At 39.0% G+C, this 18,354-nt stretch overlaps 2 protein-coding genes across 8 annotated transcripts in view; one reads left to right on the forward strand and one right to left on the reverse strand.

Moving 5' to 3' along the window:
- Nucleotides 1-4,297, forward strand: part of MCC (MCC regulator of WNT signaling pathway) — a 202,268-nt gene extending 197,971 nt beyond the window's left edge. For 4 of the 5 annotated variants that reach the window (XM_083702239.1, XM_083702242.1, XM_083702240.1 and 1 more), the window contains one exon: nt 1-4,297. In XM_083702239.1, the coding sequence (XP_083558365.1) occupies nt 1-181 (181 nt within the window). In that variant the 3' untranslated portion in view covers nt 182-4,297. The other variant, XR_014556073.1, reaches the window with a different exon arrangement.
- The window catches only part of DCP2 (decapping mRNA 2), a 27,166-nt gene continuing 12,305 nt past the window's right edge, over nt 3,494-18,354 (reverse strand). For 2 of the 3 annotated variants that reach the window (XM_083702421.1, XM_083702420.1), the window contains 7 exons: nt 17,052-17,204; nt 15,905-16,017; nt 15,671-15,781; nt 11,948-12,080; nt 11,557-11,658; nt 10,802-10,853; nt 4,442-9,576 (listed from right to left, as the gene is read on the reverse strand). In XM_083702421.1, the coding sequence (XP_083558547.1) occupies nt 9,419-9,576; nt 10,802-10,853; nt 11,557-11,658; nt 11,948-12,080; nt 15,671-15,781; nt 15,905-16,017; nt 17,052-17,204 (822 nt within the window). In that variant the 3' untranslated portion in view covers nt 4,442-9,418. Of the gene's footprint in view, nt 3,674-4,441; nt 9,577-10,801; nt 10,854-11,556; nt 11,659-11,947; nt 12,081-15,670; nt 15,782-15,904; nt 16,018-17,051; nt 17,205-18,354 lie in introns of those variants that run through there. The other variant, XR_014556089.1, reaches the window with a different exon arrangement.

The raw sequence follows: 18,354 nt of genomic DNA on the forward strand, positions 1-18,354 counted from the left end.
TAACCTTGTGGCTGCCTATGAGAAAGCAAAGAAGAAGCATCAAAACAAGCTGAAGAAACTGGAATCCCAAATGATGGCGATGGTTGAAAGGCACGAGACCCAAGTGAGAATGCTCAAACAAAGAATTGCCTTGCTAGAAGAGGAGAACTCGAGGCCCCATACCAATGAAACGTCACTTTAAGTAGAGGGGAAGATTTTTATTTTATTTTTAATTTTGAAAAGAATCCATGTGCATTGCATATTTGTCTCCTGGAAAGACTCATTTAGGTGGTGAACACACAGGCGGATCTGGGAAAGGTGGGAGGTCAGTGCCTCAAAAAGAGGAGTTAGGACTTTGGCAATATATAGCCATCCGGAGGAGCCAAAATTTTAAGTGAGGCTTTGGATGGCTCTGCATATCAGACAGTGCCTGATGGTTAATGTATCTGTTTATCAAGGTTCTATGTAATTTTTTTATTCACAAAATTTCCTTTTTTTCTTCCTCCAAATTATTACGGCCACAAACACTCTACTGTTCTTGTGCATCAAGAACGTTCGTTTTGAGTCCCCTGCATTTTTTGAGGGAATGTTTAAAGGCCATGGGACAGGCAGCTTTCATTTGAATGGGTAGCAATTCTCTATCCCTTCCCCTCTAGCTCCTTCTCTCCAGAAAAATGCTCAGACACTTAACTAAGGGGGGAGCCAGACATTTATTTGTAGGTGGCCTCTGGCCACAGATTAAGCCCAAGCAAACATTACCATAGTTCTGCAAGACACATCTAAGGAAGCAGCATTGTGACTCATTCCTCTCCAGGAGACTGGAGCCAACAAGCTCTGCATGCATTGTAGCTAGTGCTGCCAAGTGAGATTTTAAAAGGGGAGTAGTATTTCAAAAGAGGCAATTCAAAGGAGCTTTGAATATGCTGACCCAGTGCCTGACACCCTCCATCTATCAGGAGGGTGCTATGCCGTTTCAATCTCTCTTCTAGACATACCAGCAGAATCAAAGCAGGCAATCCAACTGTTTTTCCGATCCAGGTAGAGGTGGTACAAAATTGTACACCCCCCCCCCCCAATGGAAGTAGATGCAGTTGCTGTACAGTGTCAGAATAATCAAATCATCAAGTTCCGAGGCTGAACATGGTTTAGGTTGTAAGGAATGTGCCTAATCAAATGAATGTAGGGTGGTGCTCCCTGAAAAGCTGGATGAAGTCACTTGCAAATGTGTTATGATGATGCTAGTTCGGCCCTGTAAAACCCATCGTTATCAGTGGGAGTGCAGCAGGTTGCCTTAGTCAGTTCTTTGTATAACCTTTAAAACTATCTTTAATATTCTAGCCTCTGTTCTTCTCAAAACATAAACGCAGCAATAACTAATTGGTGGCAGGAAGAGGGGGTCTAGGCAAACATTCTGGGAATGAGGAGTGTCTCAGTCGTGGCACAAGCAACTCTATGGTGCCTTGCTCTTTTATATGTCCGTCCGTCCCCCGAACTGATTCTCTAAGCAGCCAACAGTCCCAAGTTCTTCCACATAATTTCACTGTAGCTGATCATTTGTGCTTTTCTGGACAGGTTTTGGGATTTCTGCTGCAGTCTCTCTTCTGTGTTGTGGTATTTTACCTGTTCAAACTACGGAGGTGAAATGTTCAGATGCCTCTACAGCAGTGGTGGCCAAACTTGGCCCTCCAGCTGTTTTTGGACTACAGCTCCCATCATCCCTAGCTAACAGGACCAGTGGCCAGGGATGATGGGAATTGTAGTCCCAAAACAGCTGGAGGGTCAATTTTGGCCGCTACTGCTCTACAGGGTGTTTTGTCTGTATTTTTAAGGTTTAGCATTCAGGAAGAGGGCAAATATGTTAAAATTAATGTTAAGTAATGCATGTTTAACTCTCATTTGTACCTGATTTGTTATCTGTCTTTCTGCTGCATTGTTGTTTTCCGGTATAGCACATCTATCCATTTGGCAAGCTGTATAGTAGGGGGACAATTTTGGTCATCTTTTGCCCTTCATCCTAATTGGCTTTCTTAAGCAAAATTCAGTTTACAAGCAGACTATGTTAATGTTTCTCCAAATGAATTAATGCCATTCTAAATTAAGATTTGGAGAGGACAAGGTATAACACAAGGAGGCCTTGGTTGTCCAACTCTAGGGGGAAAGACCTTCCAGCTATGGCCACTGCTACCCAAACTGGACCTTCTGGCCTAGGAGCAACTCCTTCACTTTAAAGCATGTTTAAAGGATAAGCAGTGACATCTTCAAGGCTTGTTGGTAGCTGTGACCTGTATTGTCTTGAATAAGACAATGCAGGCCACAGCTTCTGTGAAACAGATCTGTTAAATGAGTTGATGGTGCAGGAACAATAGAATCTCGGTGGATTCCAGTTCAGGTCTTCAGACTATCAAGAAATACTCTTAAAAGTATTTCTTTAGATCATCTGCAAAGAAGCCCAAAACCTTTTCTGTCCACCATCTACACAGTACAGGGCACCTTTTTTAAACTCTCCCACTAACCAGTTTTCTTATGTTCAGTGCTCAAACATCTTACAGAACCAGCCTTTCTGATTAAAGAAGCTATGCGGTTCATGGGGGGTGGTCAGCTCAGCTGACCTGAAGGCCTCCTGGAAGATACATGTAGTGCTTCCCATCTGCACCTTTACCAGGTATTTATAGAATGTATACATTCCTCTGCGGTCCTGAAGGATGTTTCTTTGCTATCAATCCTGATGGATTTTTCAAGGACTTTGAGCACATATAAGAGAGCACTGAGACTTCCTTCTGTCCCACCCTTTAATATTTTCTTAGCTTTGTCGCCCCACTGATATTGGGGCATGTTCTAGGTTTTCATAAGACTACTTTCCTATTTTACAAGTTCCAGCTTTAAAGTAAAACATCTGTCCCCAATGTGCTACGTACCAATTGTTTATTGGACTAAGACTGCTGTACTAACTCTGGTTAAATGCCCAGAGCTTGAGCCACGGTTATTAGGTAAGATACCTGCCCACTATCTTAAAAGTTTTAATTCTTGATTTCTGATGCAAATGGGCAGCTAACAATTTTCACATCTAACTAACCAATAGCTGTGATAAACCATATCTATCCTTCTTGCAGGATTGACTGCATTCATGCATGTGTGCTGTACTCACCAATTTCACTTGCAGGAAGGGAGTGTAGCTGTGTCAATAACCAGAACTGTCTGCTTTACCAAAATTTATTACAGTCATACCTTGGTTCTTGAATGCTGCAAGCCCGGAAGTGAGTGTTCCGGTTTGTGAATTTTTTTGGAAGCCGAACATCCGATGTGGCTTCCGATTGAGTGCAGGAAGCTCAACGAACTTCTGAAACGGATTCTGTTTGAAAACCAAGCTACAACTGTACTTGGTTGGGGCAAAGTGGTGGGAAACTGTCCCACCCACCACCAAAACAATTAATTAAGTTAGAGGTTATTGGCAGGAAAATACAGATCTATTATTTTTTTAGTACATTACTGCAAGAATGTTACTTTAAAGCACTTGTGTGGAACAGCAATTTGAGTTCTCGAACAACATTTTTGTGAGTATGTTATGAACCTTCCACAGGAGGGGTGGTCTATTAAATTTAAACTTTCATATGTTTCTGTGGTGGGAAGCAGCTCTCCCATCTTATCAGATGCTTCCTTCAACAAGTAGTCACTTCATCATAGGGAACATAGTCATCTAGAAGGATTTAAAAAAGCAGACACGGGCTACTGCCAGTATACAGTTCAAGGTGTTTAGGTTGAAAGCAAAAATCTGTCACTGCCACTCAAGACGAAATACCAAAAATTCAGTTATGCAACTGTGGGTGCTGTGTATTGTCATGCTAAACAAAACTTCCAGAACTATCCATTCCATGGAAGTGATTGTTTTAATGACAAATCTAGTCAATTATTCAGTCCTTTTCGTCTAAATGTGACACGTTGAGTTGTATTATTAGAACAGGTTTCTAGAAGTCGATGAGTTTGTCATATGTTGCATGGAACATGTTCTAAACCTGTTATTTTCCGGTGAAGGTATAAAAAAACCTTTTACACCAGCTTGAATGTACTGTTAGTTATTTACAAAGAACATATAATTTTGCATTAAATGTCAGTATTGCTTTGCTGTTTATATTTGCATTTTTCATGGAAAACTACAATTTTAATTGATTTCCCAACAGTTTTAGTTCCTTAGCTGCTGTAAAATAGCTACTTTGTTTTATTTGATATAGACTTGTACAAACTGCATTTATTTATACAGAGGCATTTATAATACTTTTACAAATGTTCTTATATTCTGAATAAATTTCTAATGCAAATATCATTACGCCTTCTGGCATGCCCTTTTCTCTTTTTTAATCAAAGGTTCTAGACTCACTGATTCTGGACAGGAAAATGCTTTCCTGATTCTTATTTTATATATCATTGTGTGAACCCTTCTCACTGCTTGCACAATAAAGAGCTTCCATTTGTTTATATGAAAACATGAAAATTAACTGTTTTAATGGCAAATGGATGAATGTTCACAACTCACATGACAATTCTTTTATGCTCTGTTTTGTGGGCTCCAAGTGCAATTCCACAAATTTTCAGAAAAATGCTTTCTCTTGACAATTCACACACTGATACCTAGGGGCAACAACACCAGTTGCAATGTTTTATACATCAGTATTGTAGGCATGACCCAGCTGTATTTTGCAGTTCAGAACAATAATCACATTTCAAGTTTACAAGTTATCCAGAAGTCCAAAACTTACTAGTAAGCATTTTTATAATATAAAAGCAGTGATAAGTAAAATCAAATTGCTCAGTGAACATAAAAATAAACACATTAGCTTACTTAGCACCTTACAGTGTACTTTTTTTAATAGACCAATCTCAAACCATGTTAACTTAGTGAAAAAGTAACCTATACCTAGCCTATAACAAATAAAGCAATACATACCTATCCCACTGCTCTCCGCCTCTCATGAAGAACAACTTGTTACTCTCTCTTCTTTAAAGCTAGGCTGCAAATCACTGTACATTAAAGTATTTTGAAATAACACAAGTTGTCAGATTAGATGATTGCCGAATGCACACCTTCTCCTATCAAAAGCACACCCTTCTGTAGCAATGCCATTTTTCACAAAACATAGCAATGAACAGTCCTACTGTTTAAACACACATTTTCAGTCTGTTAAAGGAAAATTTATTTCAGAGAACATTTAGTTTCATTAAAATTGTTCAGCTTGAAAGAATAAACCAGTTTTGGGAAAAACAAGCCTGTGGTTGAATGCTGTGGCTACAGCTATTATGAAAGGTAGCATCATTGATCCTTTATATAAAATATTTGTAGTTGTAGAAATATATTGTAAAATGTACATTCCTTTCTTGATGTGATCAATGCTTCATTAATGACACAAATTAAATGTCACTTTTTAATAACATTGGTCCATTCAACTCATTTCAAACAGCAACCTGCACATCATTTCCAAGCACAGTTCTAATAGTTTATACCACAGTTACAGGTTTCATTATGTTATTTAAACCACAGCAGTAAGAATCCAAAGAACTGCTTTTGTAGAGCGCAACAAGATTGTTTTTCACTTCTCCCATTTTAAAAGCAGTTATTTGTTACATACCATAAAATGCTACTGCTTAAACGGAAAAAAAGGGGAGTGGAAGGGGAGAAATCAGTTCCAAGCCTACTAAAATACACAAATGCACAGAATGGGCCATGTGGCTCCTTGGATCATTGTCAAAAAAGATTAAATATTTATTTTAAAAACTGGTTGAAGAGTTCAAAACCAGGCAGGACATTAGGATTTTCATGATCCTGACAATAACAAATTAAAGAGTTTATTTTTTCCATTGTTCTTATCAAAAATAAAAGCAACCATAAATGCATGCTGAATATATATGCATACAAGCCATATTGCATCAGTCAGTGCTTACTGCAAAAAGTAAGGTTTTAAGCCTATTTATCTTTCCCTTGTTGAAAAAGATATAGCTACATATGTTTAAAGAGTATACCAAGATTTCAGTAATAGCTAACTTTCCTGTAAGGATGCCTTCACAGTGCACAGTAAATTATTGTCACATGTAAGCACTCTAGTGTAAGGAACTGTGAGCAAGAACATCTGAATTGCACGTTTCACAATTAAGAACTACTGCGGAGGAACATGCATAACCTCTGCATGACCGGCTAAGAAAAACTCACAAGCTGCCAGACTCAGAGCATTTGCAACTCACAGTTCCGTTTCAGATGGGACAGAAATGGAAGGAACAGGGAGAAGCAACAGCAGCACCAAGCTTCATGTCAGAAGCTGCTCTAAGGACCCTTTCATAAATCTCCAGCACTAGTATGTGGTTGTACATCAAAAGCTTGACATGAGCCATGGGCCACTCTGTAAAATTCTGCTGTGCTTTTCCTGCATGCAACCAACCATACAAAACAGCCCCAAAATTCAACTAAAATCAAGAGGGATTTTTGCCACAGCTGTATACCAGTATTTAGTACTACAATTCTGCAAAGCAAACTGCTAACCTTAGCACACAAATATTTGAGCCTAAAGGCTACCCTTGGAAAAGTGAAGTGCAGCTAAATGTTAAACCTGCTCCTTTCTCCTCAATTCTGCTTTCTCAAGCTCAGGTACTGAATACAAAGCTTTCAATAGCACACAAGTCTAGCGGAAACCACAGACTTCATGAGCCACCAAAAACAAAACAAGACAGAGTAGCTATAAATCAAAGCTTCACTAAGCAACTCACAGACACACATACATTTATACAAAACCATTGTCCAAAAGCTCAGTATGCAACCCCAAGGATCCTGTTTAAAGTCTTTTGTCTGCTGAGCATCCTTTGCTTTTGTAGCAGAAATAATTTGACCTCAAAGGATCAGACAAGTAATACAATTAGGTGCAGCACAGAGAGGAGTTTGTTGCCCCTCCTCAAGCACACCAGACCAGCAGTCAACATTCAAGCAGTTTGATCTTTCTGTAAAGATTATCTCAAATCAATTCACATATCCATTCATTCCCCCATCTTTTAAAATGCCCACAGAGAAACAAAAATTCACAATTCCCAAATTGCCTTTTCTTCATTGTTTTACAGAAATCTATGTAAACCATATGCTCGGACTTTGGAATACACGCATATAAAAAGATTCATTTAAACACTTTGCAAGCAAAACAAAAAATCTCATACCATACAAACAAATTAAAAGTAAACAACCTGAAATGTTCACAGTGCAGGACACCCAGGAATCCATAAAACAGTTATTTTCAGACACTCTTAATACATGATAATAAAATTAAGGAACACAACTTTATGAAACATGGTACCTTGTAAAAGTGAAAATTATTGCATATTTACCATGTTTACTTGCAACCCATTTTAAGGCTAGATTTAACAAACCCAAGTTAGTCTTTTATAGCTTCTGGGAAGTTATCCATCAAGAAGCCTGACACTGTCTTTGCTAAAGAATTGCAAAATGGGAGCTACACTTTGTCTATCCAGACATTAGGGCAGAACTTGCACACTCTGAACACAAAGCTGTTTCACTTTAGATGTTTTGTCTCACTGCTACTACAGTGATTTAAGTGTTTGTCAGGAAGGAATTCATTTCATATCTGAAATTCACATAACTGTGCCAGAGTTCCATGGTGTACCAAAAAGGAAGCAGCATAAAGAGTAATATTCCTGGGAAATCAAGCTACATATCAGAAGAAGATTGGCACAAGCAGTCTGAAAATGCAATTTGCCATGAACGAGAAGTTAGCAAGTTAGGCACTTTTATTGCTATAAAAAGTCAAACTGCACTAAATACTGACCAAAATTTCCCCCTCTAAATAGAGGTGGACGGGGGAAAGTAGTATCTTCGTTCATCACCAACCTTTCAACTGTCTTAACAGATCCAGTGAATTTGCTGATTTGAATAAATTATGTGGCTGGCAGGCATGTAACTACTCAGCAAATCTGTCACTCAACAATATTTAAAATGGCCTGTAAATAAAACCTGATTTACTTGGAAGTTAATTTGAGTTTCTTTCCCAGGCAAAATGGAGACTCACAAAGTTTATACTTTCCTTGACAATCCTTCAGAGCAAGGGAGATTTTGCAAGAGAAGAGGCACTATGCAAAATTATAAATGGTTTACTCAGTTCCCAAACTTTAACCCAGGTAGGCTGGAAGTTTGGTTTTTGAAATCTCAAACACTTATTACAAGCTGTTCTACAGTGCCAAGGTAAAGGCAGGATATGGAGAGAAAGAGAGAAAAATTCAGCAGCAGCTCTGCAGGTAAGTTATGTTCACAGTCATGCCTTCAGAACAATCATAGGACGTCGTTTTCTAAACAATTCAAGATTTTTTTTAGATTAAGCAATCTGTACATTTTGTTAAAATAAAAACTTAAATGCCTTTCTCTTGCACTCCTTGCTGCATTCTTGTTAAAATTGTTAAAATGTTAAAACTGTTGCAACTATTGTGTTGACACCAAACTCAATGTTGAAGCAGAAAGATATTGGTCAAAATGTAACATAATAGAACAGTACAATGACATAACAAAACTCAGGCTGAATATCATGTGCTGTCCTGAACATGCTTTGAATTCTCTCCTTGCAGTACTTTAAAAAGGCTAGTTTACATTCTATACAGTAAAATTATCCCCCCCCTAAATCCACATTTTAACATGCTGCATATTCAAACCAGTTGCTGTTATTCCAAAATGGCAGAAACAGCAAAATCAGACCAAGAAAACCAGGTTTACCATATCTGAACACCACCACCCAATCCTACTGGAACTGGAGAGGAGGGGGGAGACAATCTCTGAGCAGAATTCAGCTTTTCATTATACCATTACCATTGTAAAACATGCCTTTAAAAAAAACCTGGTGCAGTGCAAAAGAGAATCAAACAGAAGAAACTAGTTTCAAAAGCCAGTAGATCTGAGGGAGGAGGATCCTGAACTAGCAAAAGGAGAAATTTGCCTTTTAGCATACAAAGTCATAAAAGGTCTAACTATATCCAGAATACAAAACAGGTGTGTCCTCAGAAGTTTCAGGCCAGTTGCCACCCTGTTGTGACATACTGGAAACCAAAGAATTATTGTACATCAGAGCAAATCTAAACACTTAAGAGGTTAGTATAGCACTAGGGCTAAATAAAATACTTCTCTGATATCTAAACACACAGCAAAAAAAAATGCCCTCTAATGCATAGTTAGGAACTAGCAAATGAAACACTGGAAAGCATTTTTGCCCCTCTGCAGGTAAAAGCTATACTGCATTTAAAGTGCAACACTGCAATGGTGTCACTCCCATATTGCGATGAGAAGCCTTCCAGCCCATCACTAGGTCCCTGCATTGCTTTTAAACCTGAGAAAGGGTAAAGGCTGGATTTAAGAAACCTGCTCAGCTACTTTGCACCAGGTCTGTGGCAGACTTGTGCGAATGAACAACCATCAAAGGTCAAAACTTTTCATGATAGCGTCATGGTCAAACTTGAAGCTCAGAAAAGCTCGTGAGGAGAAAGTGAATTTGCAGTGGCCATTGCATGACCCTGATTGTCCATGTTCTAAGAGCTGGTCTTCATTGACACAACACATGTCATATGCTGCTTCTGGATTTAAAAAAAGATAAAACAAATTATTTAGCAGTGTCAGAAATAGTCTTACTATTCAGATTAAAAAAGAACAGTAGATTCAGATTACTAAAGAAAGTTTCAAATTATTTGGCCACTTATTCATTAAAACTGTTAAATTAAAACAGGTTTGCAGGAAAGAACACTTGGAACAATCTACATTTGATGTGATTTATTTATAGCATTTATATACTGCCTTTTAGCCAAAAAGACTGTCAGAGAAACGTAGAAAAAAATCAGTAACATATATATCTTCCTTCAACATACAGACATTTGAAGAATACTCTGGTTGCACAAGTGACTCTTGCATACAGCAGATAAACTGAATCAGGATGTGATCATGGGTTGAGGTTCAACATGTGACTTTCTGAACAACAGTAGTTCACATACAATTGGTCTCCACTACCAACATCTCCCAAATCCAAGCTATGAATTAAGACAAGTGGTTTTTACTTCAGTAGTTTTATAGGACCAAAAGGCCCAGTACCTACAAAGGATCAGGAGGTACTATTTCTTCTGCAGTTTGCGGTGTAGGGCTTCAGTGTGACAGGAACAATGGGAGGCTTTTAACTAAATAAAAAAACTAATTGCCACATTTGTGGTGCGGGGGTTCACTGGAATTGCAGTACATGGGAAGGGTTAGATCTTCCCTTGGCAGCTGCATGAGAATTCCCCCTTCTCCCACAAAGGGTTAGGATTTATCATAATGAAGTGGAGAAAATGTGTAGATGGCATGAAGGGGAGGAGTGTCCTACCCCCCCAGTTAATAATTAACACTAGGGAAGTGTTTGTGGATGGGTGGGTGGGTGTATGCGTGAGAGAGGGAGGACTGGCTGTATGTATGTATGTATGAGTGAGAGAGGGTTGCTGAAGAGACTCTCAAGATCACCACTACAAAGGTGGGTGACTCTGGCTAGGTCCACTACTAGCCAGCATCCCTTAAAACATGACCCCAAAGGAAATGCAGTTTTTGGTGGGGTGAAGTTCCCTAGTTGCCAACTAAGATATGAAACCAGCATGTATTGTATCCTGGTTAGCAAGCATAGCTGCACTCATGGCTAGTGCCTGGCCCTATATACCATGGTTATGTGGCTTGAGATAGTTACATCTGAACCAGGGTGTCATGTGTTGCTTAAGATACAATGCTCAGTGAAAAATAACGAGCAAAAGTGCTAACTTCAGAATGTAGCATACGCATACTTACCTGTTTCAAAATTATCTTGAAGTCTCCTGGGGTGTAACTTCTTTTCACATTTCTGGTTAAGAAATAACTGTATGAGTTTGGGTTTGGTATTAGTTTTGAGTTTCATTTTAAATGTATCTTGCAATGGATGAAGAGTGCAGAAGAGATGCCTCTTACCACATAGATATATTAAAAAATGCAGAATTAGGTTGCTACACATTGAAAGCTACAAAGAAGAATCTCTTTTGCAGGCCAAACTAACTTCATGGAAGGTTACCACAACCCAATGGTCTTTCACCACATACAGAAATCTGAAAGCATATGTATGTCCTGTGGCAACTTATACTGCAAGCTCTAACCCCTTTACTTTGCATTCTTTTCTAGCTAACTGAGCCACACATGAATCCGTTACAAATTTTGCTATCCTCCCCAGGATTACTTTTGAGTGGCAGTTTACCAATAGGAAGCACAAGAGACTCTTCTCAACTACTTCTGGGCAAATCCAAATAAAGTTACGAGAGGACACTCCCCCACTTCCTTTTTAAACCCAGCCAAAATCTGGGACAGGTCTCAAGAGCAGCAAAAGTCCAGAAGCTGACAGTGTCCAAGCCAACGTTTTATCACGCTGAGACAGTCCACAGCCCGTCTCAGCGTGAGGGCACTTGAGGGCACCTGCAGCTCCAACTATCACTGAAATCTTCTTGATACCTCTGTGATTCTACAGCACTGCTGACCATTCAATGTTCTTTACACTTATTTACCATTAAACAACTTACCAAAGTTTGGTTCTGTTTAGCTGGCTGACTTTGCACTCCGTTAGTTTTCTTCTTTTGGTTGGGAGTGTCTTGGTATTGCTTTCTACCATTGCTACGTGGGTTCTGAGCAAACCACCACACAAAGAAAAAGAAGGAACTGAAGTTAAAAATCCATGGCTGCATACTGTATGCTTATGCATATATTAAACTGAATGAAATTTGATAACTATATTGCAGATGATTAAAGTACTGTGCATATGCTTAGTAATTCTCTGATTACCGTAATATATACAGTCTTATTCCCTTAAGACACAAGCTTGTGAAGTTTTCAAGTTAAAATGCTTCATGTACACGGAAAACCAAGTTTCACAGAATTTGAGCTAGCACAAAAATGTATTAAAAAGAAACTCACCTTTAGTTTTAATGCATCAGATGTCTCAAAATGATTGTTATATGGCTTCTGTTGCTGCAACTGCCTTTGTTTCGTCCACTGCTCTCCCGAAGGACCATCTGTAACCACTGGCTGGCTATAATGGAGTTTGGATCTAATCCCATCAAAAAAAGGGGAGAGCAAGGGGCTTGTTTAGAAAAGATCAACAGCAGATTATGATCACAACAGCTTTAACTCGAACTGCTTAGGTATTCCCTGCATGAGACTATATTCGCCAATTAACCATAGATTTCCTCTTTAGGGCATTACTGCTTGTTTCAAAGGCACTGCAAAGCGGCGATTGCTGTTGATAAATGCATGATTCTCAGTCCACTCAGATTCATTGCTTGTCAATGCTTATAGTGACAAGGTACAATACGGTGCCGGGCGGGGGGTCACCTGCCTTGATAGCAATTAACAGAAAAAACACACCACTGCACTAGGAAAATTTCATTGAGCAGCACTCATCAAATGATGCCAATGGCACTGGAGCAACTAAGGGTTCACTGATCATTTACATGCTTGCAATTCTACACACATGGTGGACCAGTAGAGGTCAACTACAGTACATACCAAGTAATGAGAGATGCAGAGTATATTATTCAATTCATTACCTGCCCTTCACCAGCAGGTCCTGGGGCATGTGTGGCCAATTCCACAATCTTTTCATCTCTACAAAGGTGTGACCAAGTTAGGCTTGTGGAAATTTTACCATTATGTGCATTACATTATTTTGCCACATCATCAGCAAATCACAGAAACATCCACATGTATCACAGAGGCAGACACATTGCTCCACTGTCCATACAAAAGTGTCCATTCTCATATGTCTGGAACCAAGTGGTGGTTTAAAGAAAAGACAATATGAGATTTATTGCAGATGTCTCTTTCCAATATGGAACTGTAAAGCCTGCATGTAAACATTGTTTGTTAAATTTGTGTCCCAGGGGGAAAGAAAGGGCCAGTGAACCAAAATGCCACATTACTGAATAACTTTTTCCTGCAGTTCAATGCATTTATTGAATACCCATGATGCAAGCATACAGCAGTACCTGGCAGTATTTTAGACTACTACACATTCATACATATTCAGCACTTGCAATGAACTGTAGGTGAACTTGCCTGTGGGTTCTGTTTGATTTGTAGACTGCCATTTGATTCAGAATACTGAAGGCAGCTACATTTCATATGACAGTTTACCAAACACCTGTTCAGTCGTCCTTAATTATTGGTACGACAACTCAAGAATTTGCTGTTTTCAAAGACTTTCACTGATGTCTTGCCAAGCAACAAGCTATAACCAATCTTAATTTAGGTTGTAAAGACTGCAGTCCTATAGCCATAGAACTACCTAGTCCTTCTGTCTTAACAGCCCAACATATCCTTTCACTCTTCTTGATCCACACTGCTCAGTGGTCCAGAAATCTCCTGTCCCCTGAAATGACTCAGCCCTTGCTATTCCTTATGCCTCCCTTGCTCCCTTCAAAACCTTCCTCAAAACTTTTCTGGAGGGTCTTTGGAACAATTCCCTAGTCCTGATACCCTACTGTAACTAGGCTGAAATATTGAAATAATGGCACAGTTTACCCCTTCCTCCATTTTCTTCCTTCTGCTTATGTTTAGACGGCAAGTCCTTCGGGGAAAGGACCAGGCAAATCTGTTCTAATTAAAGTGCCACTTACATAGATGCCAAATGTATTAATACCACTGCTGTTGATAATGCTAATGATGATAGTTATGTACTCTCAGCATCCACATACACTTTCCCTGAGAATAAGCCCTTTGCATATACAGTGGAACCTCGGGTTACATACTGTCCTCCTTATGAACGCTTTGGGTAACAAGCTCCGCTAACCCAGAAGAAGATGCTCCTGGTTGTGAACTTTGCCCCAGGATGCGAGCAGTAGTCATGCGGCAGCAGCGGGAGGCCCCATTAGTGAAAGTGTGCCTCATGTTAAGAACTGTTTCAGGTTAAGAACGGACCTTCGGAACAATTAAGTTCATAACCGGAGGTACCACTGTAATAGGTTTTACTCTGAGCTAAATTGTATGGGATTGTACTGCAAGTCTTTTTTCCTCTAATATCTATACTGGTTAACACTTTTGTAAAATAGAACATTATTAATAGAACATTCCATCATTTTTTCACTCCATTTAGGTGGTATAGACAATGCTTGGGGAGGTATTCAGCTAAATAATTGCACAAATGGCGGCTTCCTGTTTCCAGTGCGCCAGGAATGGACTCTCTCCCAATAACAATGTGGAAATTTCATTATCTGCATATCTCTTTGGTTGAAAGGGGTACCAGGCTCTCACCTGCAGTTTGCCTGGCGGTCTGGCACTCACTTCCCCATGGAATGAGAGGGAAGGCAAAGGCACTGGGTGCATGGAGCACTCTGGCTGCCATGACCCCCCCCATCCCGTTCCTAGAAGCACAGGTTATCCTGTTAATTGGATTCTAATTGGCGTAAACTACAGACATGTGCCAGAGACGATGAGATAAGAAACTGCAAAAACAACCCAGCTACAAGGATGTAAAAGGTTTGGACTGAAATATTTCATTTGGTGAGAGACAATGGAGGGAGGGGAGCCCACAGTTTGCTTCTTTAAAGTTTTTCCTCTACACTTATGATACGGCAACCCTCCCCAGGAATGCAAGTTTTACTAAAAATATCTGCACAAGTGAGGACGGAAGAAATTGGAATATAATATGGAATTTAACAAAATAGGAACTGCGTGTGTGAGAGAAAGTAACTGAGAGGGAAGGGTGGGGGAGAGAAATGCTATTCTTTGAAACATAGAGCAAAATCCTCCCTAACATCCATTATCCAAAGGAATGTATTTGAGATAATTGGCCATAAATCAGCAGTAGGGAGCAAAGGAGTCTACCAGCTGAGGGAATAGAAGTTTTTACATTAACTATCTGCAGTCTGGATTCAGACCATTCTTCCTAGGCTGGAAAAATGGTGAAGATGGCTTGTTTACTAGAAGCCAAATCACGGGATGAAGCGATGCAGTGACTTTTGGAAACTGTGATATAACAGCTTCTCCTGGGGTATGATGGGAACTGTCAACAGGAATGAAGGCTACAACACCGTATACAGATGGGAAAACATCAAAGAGAAAACTGTCGCACGCAGGAAAGTATAAGGATTACAGCTAAAGTTCCTCACTTGAAACTTTATAAATTTTCTATTATACCAACACGAATAGAAATCACAAGATTGTAGCTGTTATACAGGGGATTATTACATCTGAATGGAAATTATTAAAATTTCGGAACGCAGAAAAAATGTAGAAGAATCAACTCATCAACTCTAGAATGCAAGTTGGCCAATTTAATTAAATTGTATAAGTTGACAGTTGAATAATTGGCATTAATAATTGAATTAATTGGATAAAATTGGTATTGTTATAATGAAGCTGCTATTGGAAAATCTTTAAAAAATTATATATTTTAAAAAATAATGCACAAATGGAACAAATCCCACTCACACAATGGGAGTTCCTCCTTCTCCTCACCTATACATGCCCCACACCAATCCCAAATTGACTTCAGAGGGTTGGGGGAACCCCAGAACAGATTTAGGGGTCAAGAGGGAGAGAATGTTTCATCTGCACAAGGAAATATCACTTATTTATTTAAAAATTATATATAATGGCTATAAGGTTACTGGTAGATTTCAAATTGAGCTAGTTTGTTACCTCATTTTTTCCATGTTGGGTTTAGGTGGTGTGCTACTACTAGTTGACGAGAATCCATTGTCACTATCGGAAGAATCTCCATACCGTCGAGAAAGCCAGTCTCTCAGTGGTCTGTGGAGAAGGTAATATTGGGTCAGCTTCTTGGGGCAACTTTTAGAATACAAAAATAAAAATTTCCTCAACACAGAAGTGAAATATAAAGGACTGTTTTTCTCTCTCTCGTCCTGAACACACCTGATGAAGGGAATGGCCATGAAAAACTTGTTAGGTGCCAAACCCAACTTGGACTTCGGAGTCATATCATTTCTATGGCAAGGCAATTTGTCAATTGAGAACCATTCAATGTTCTGAAACACAGAAAAAAAATTCCTTATATTACACATAAATAATGGACAGGGATAACAATCTGAAATCACATTGCACCTAATCAGGAAACAGCATGCTTTGCCATCACTAGAAAAATCACTGACTATATGTTGCACACCCACCCAAAACAGAAAACTCAGAATATCCCCCCCTCAACTGCTAAAAAACGCTCAATGTGCTGCAATTTTTTCCAAGATGTTGATCTGGTTCAAACATAACACTAAACCATGGTTAGTGTTAACTGTAGGTAATGTTAACCATAATTAGTAAGCTATGGTTAAAGCTGAGGTGTCTGGCAGACAAACTTTGGTTTAGTACATCACAGAATAGAGAGCAGCTAAGCCTTAAGAGCAGTCATGATTTTGTTGCCACTCTTCACCCAGGGTTCTGTAGTTTTTGGACCATGAAGGCATCTTAACCATGGTTAAGGACATCCAGATTTACACGTAACACTGTTATGGTAATTGTTAACTAAGGTTTATAAACCAACTACAAAACTTGTTTAACTGGCAACCTTTATCCTTAGATAATAAAACTTAAGCTGAAAGGCTTGGTTCACACATAATGCCAGCCCGTGGTTTAGTGTTATGTGCAAACTAGATCATTTAGACTGCAGATCACCCCTAATATGCATGTTGCCTTGACCCTCTTCTATGTTCTTTGCCTACAGTTTGCAAACTGTGCTAAGTGCCTATGGAATCAGCTCCCCCAACCCCAGGGCTTGGACTTCATGAAAGTAAGCCCGATGAGCAATGAAAGTAAAAAATGGGGCATACAAGTAATATATCATGAGAAAACAGCATGCATTAGCTGTTACAAAATGAATATTTCCATGTGACTCTAACAAACATGACAACAATATGATGCTGGTGTCCTGCATACCAAAACGGTGCACTAGAGAAGGACTCCTCAGGACATTTGACCACTGCTTTAGTCCTGCATAAATCATTATTTTCTCAATACCCAATAATCTAATCAGACCTTACAAAAAAACCACGCATTTAGGTCTATTTACCCGAATCTCTCTCCTTGTTTTGGGATTAAATTTTGTGTCCTTTGGAATTCCTGGAATGATGTACAAGCGTGCCAGCTGATCATTTATTCGCAACTCAATATAGTCATCTTTATTGATGTAATCTTTTATATCAAAACCAGTTTCTTCAAATACCTGAAAATACACAGGCCAGAGTAAAAACATTGCATTTGCATTTTAGCTGCTGTGTAACTAGTTATTTCACTTTATAGCTCAAAGTAATGAAAAAGTTGACTAATACTTTTCACTTGGGGAACTATATGTGAGTGAAAATACAGGCTCTTCACTACAGCTTTAAAAAAAGATGAGATTCTCTTAAAAATCAAACATACACTGCAAAGCTATCCAAAAATATTCAACAATTTCTACAGCAAGTTTTGACAATTAAAAAACTTTATAATGGGGCAATTACACATCTTATAAATATGCCAAAGAGCCCAAAATGAAAAGAGTAGGTGGATCCTTTTAGCAAACTATTTATTACAGATATTTCTATACTGCTTTATATGCATGCATCTCAAAGCATTTTCTCAATACAAGACACAATTTAGTGAAAGTTAATGCCCCCAGTAGCTGGAAATCCTTTTCTCTGAATCATCCACTATTATTAATGCTATCCCCTTCAGCAGTTTTTAAACTGTTTCTGGGAATTCTGTACATCCTTAGAAACTCATCAGGGGTTCCTCTATGAAATCAATGCTAGCAAACAAGCATCCTTGAAAGACAGTTTGTTCACAGCCACCTTCTCTTGAAGTGTACAGGAAAGCACTGAATATCTTCTAGGTCATACTCTTCATGCTCACTGGGAAAACCCTGCACAAAAGAGCTTCTAAGCTCTCTGCCTTGTTTTCAGGCTTTTGGAGTATCCTGTGAAATCTTTAAAGCGCTCTGCCTTGCTTAGGGTGAGGTGAGGTAGGGGGTAAGACTCATACGGCACTAGCTGGGTCAGAAAAGTTGAAATTACACATGTTAAAAGCACAAAAGCTGTGAGTTACCTATAACGTCATCCAATTTTATTCAAGAGAATTACTATAACCTATTTATTACATTGGCTATATAGAAAATCTTAACACAGATAATGTCATCTATGAATTTAAAATATTTTTCATGCTTCATATTAATTCCAGAGAATATTTACCCAGGTAGGGGATTATAGAATTCCCTGTTGTCTCTCACTTGCAGTACTAAAAATGTGAAGAGCCATTTTTTAAAAAAATGACAGAAAGCAACTCAAAAACCCATTAGGGGGGAAGTTACTCAAGATGACATGCATCACGATCCTGTA

This window comes from Podarcis gaigeae, assembly GCF_964106915.1.
Source record: "Podarcis gaigeae genome assembly, chromosome: 11".
Taxonomy (NCBI): Eukaryota; Metazoa; Chordata; class Lepidosauria; order Squamata; family Lacertidae; genus Podarcis; species Podarcis gaigeae.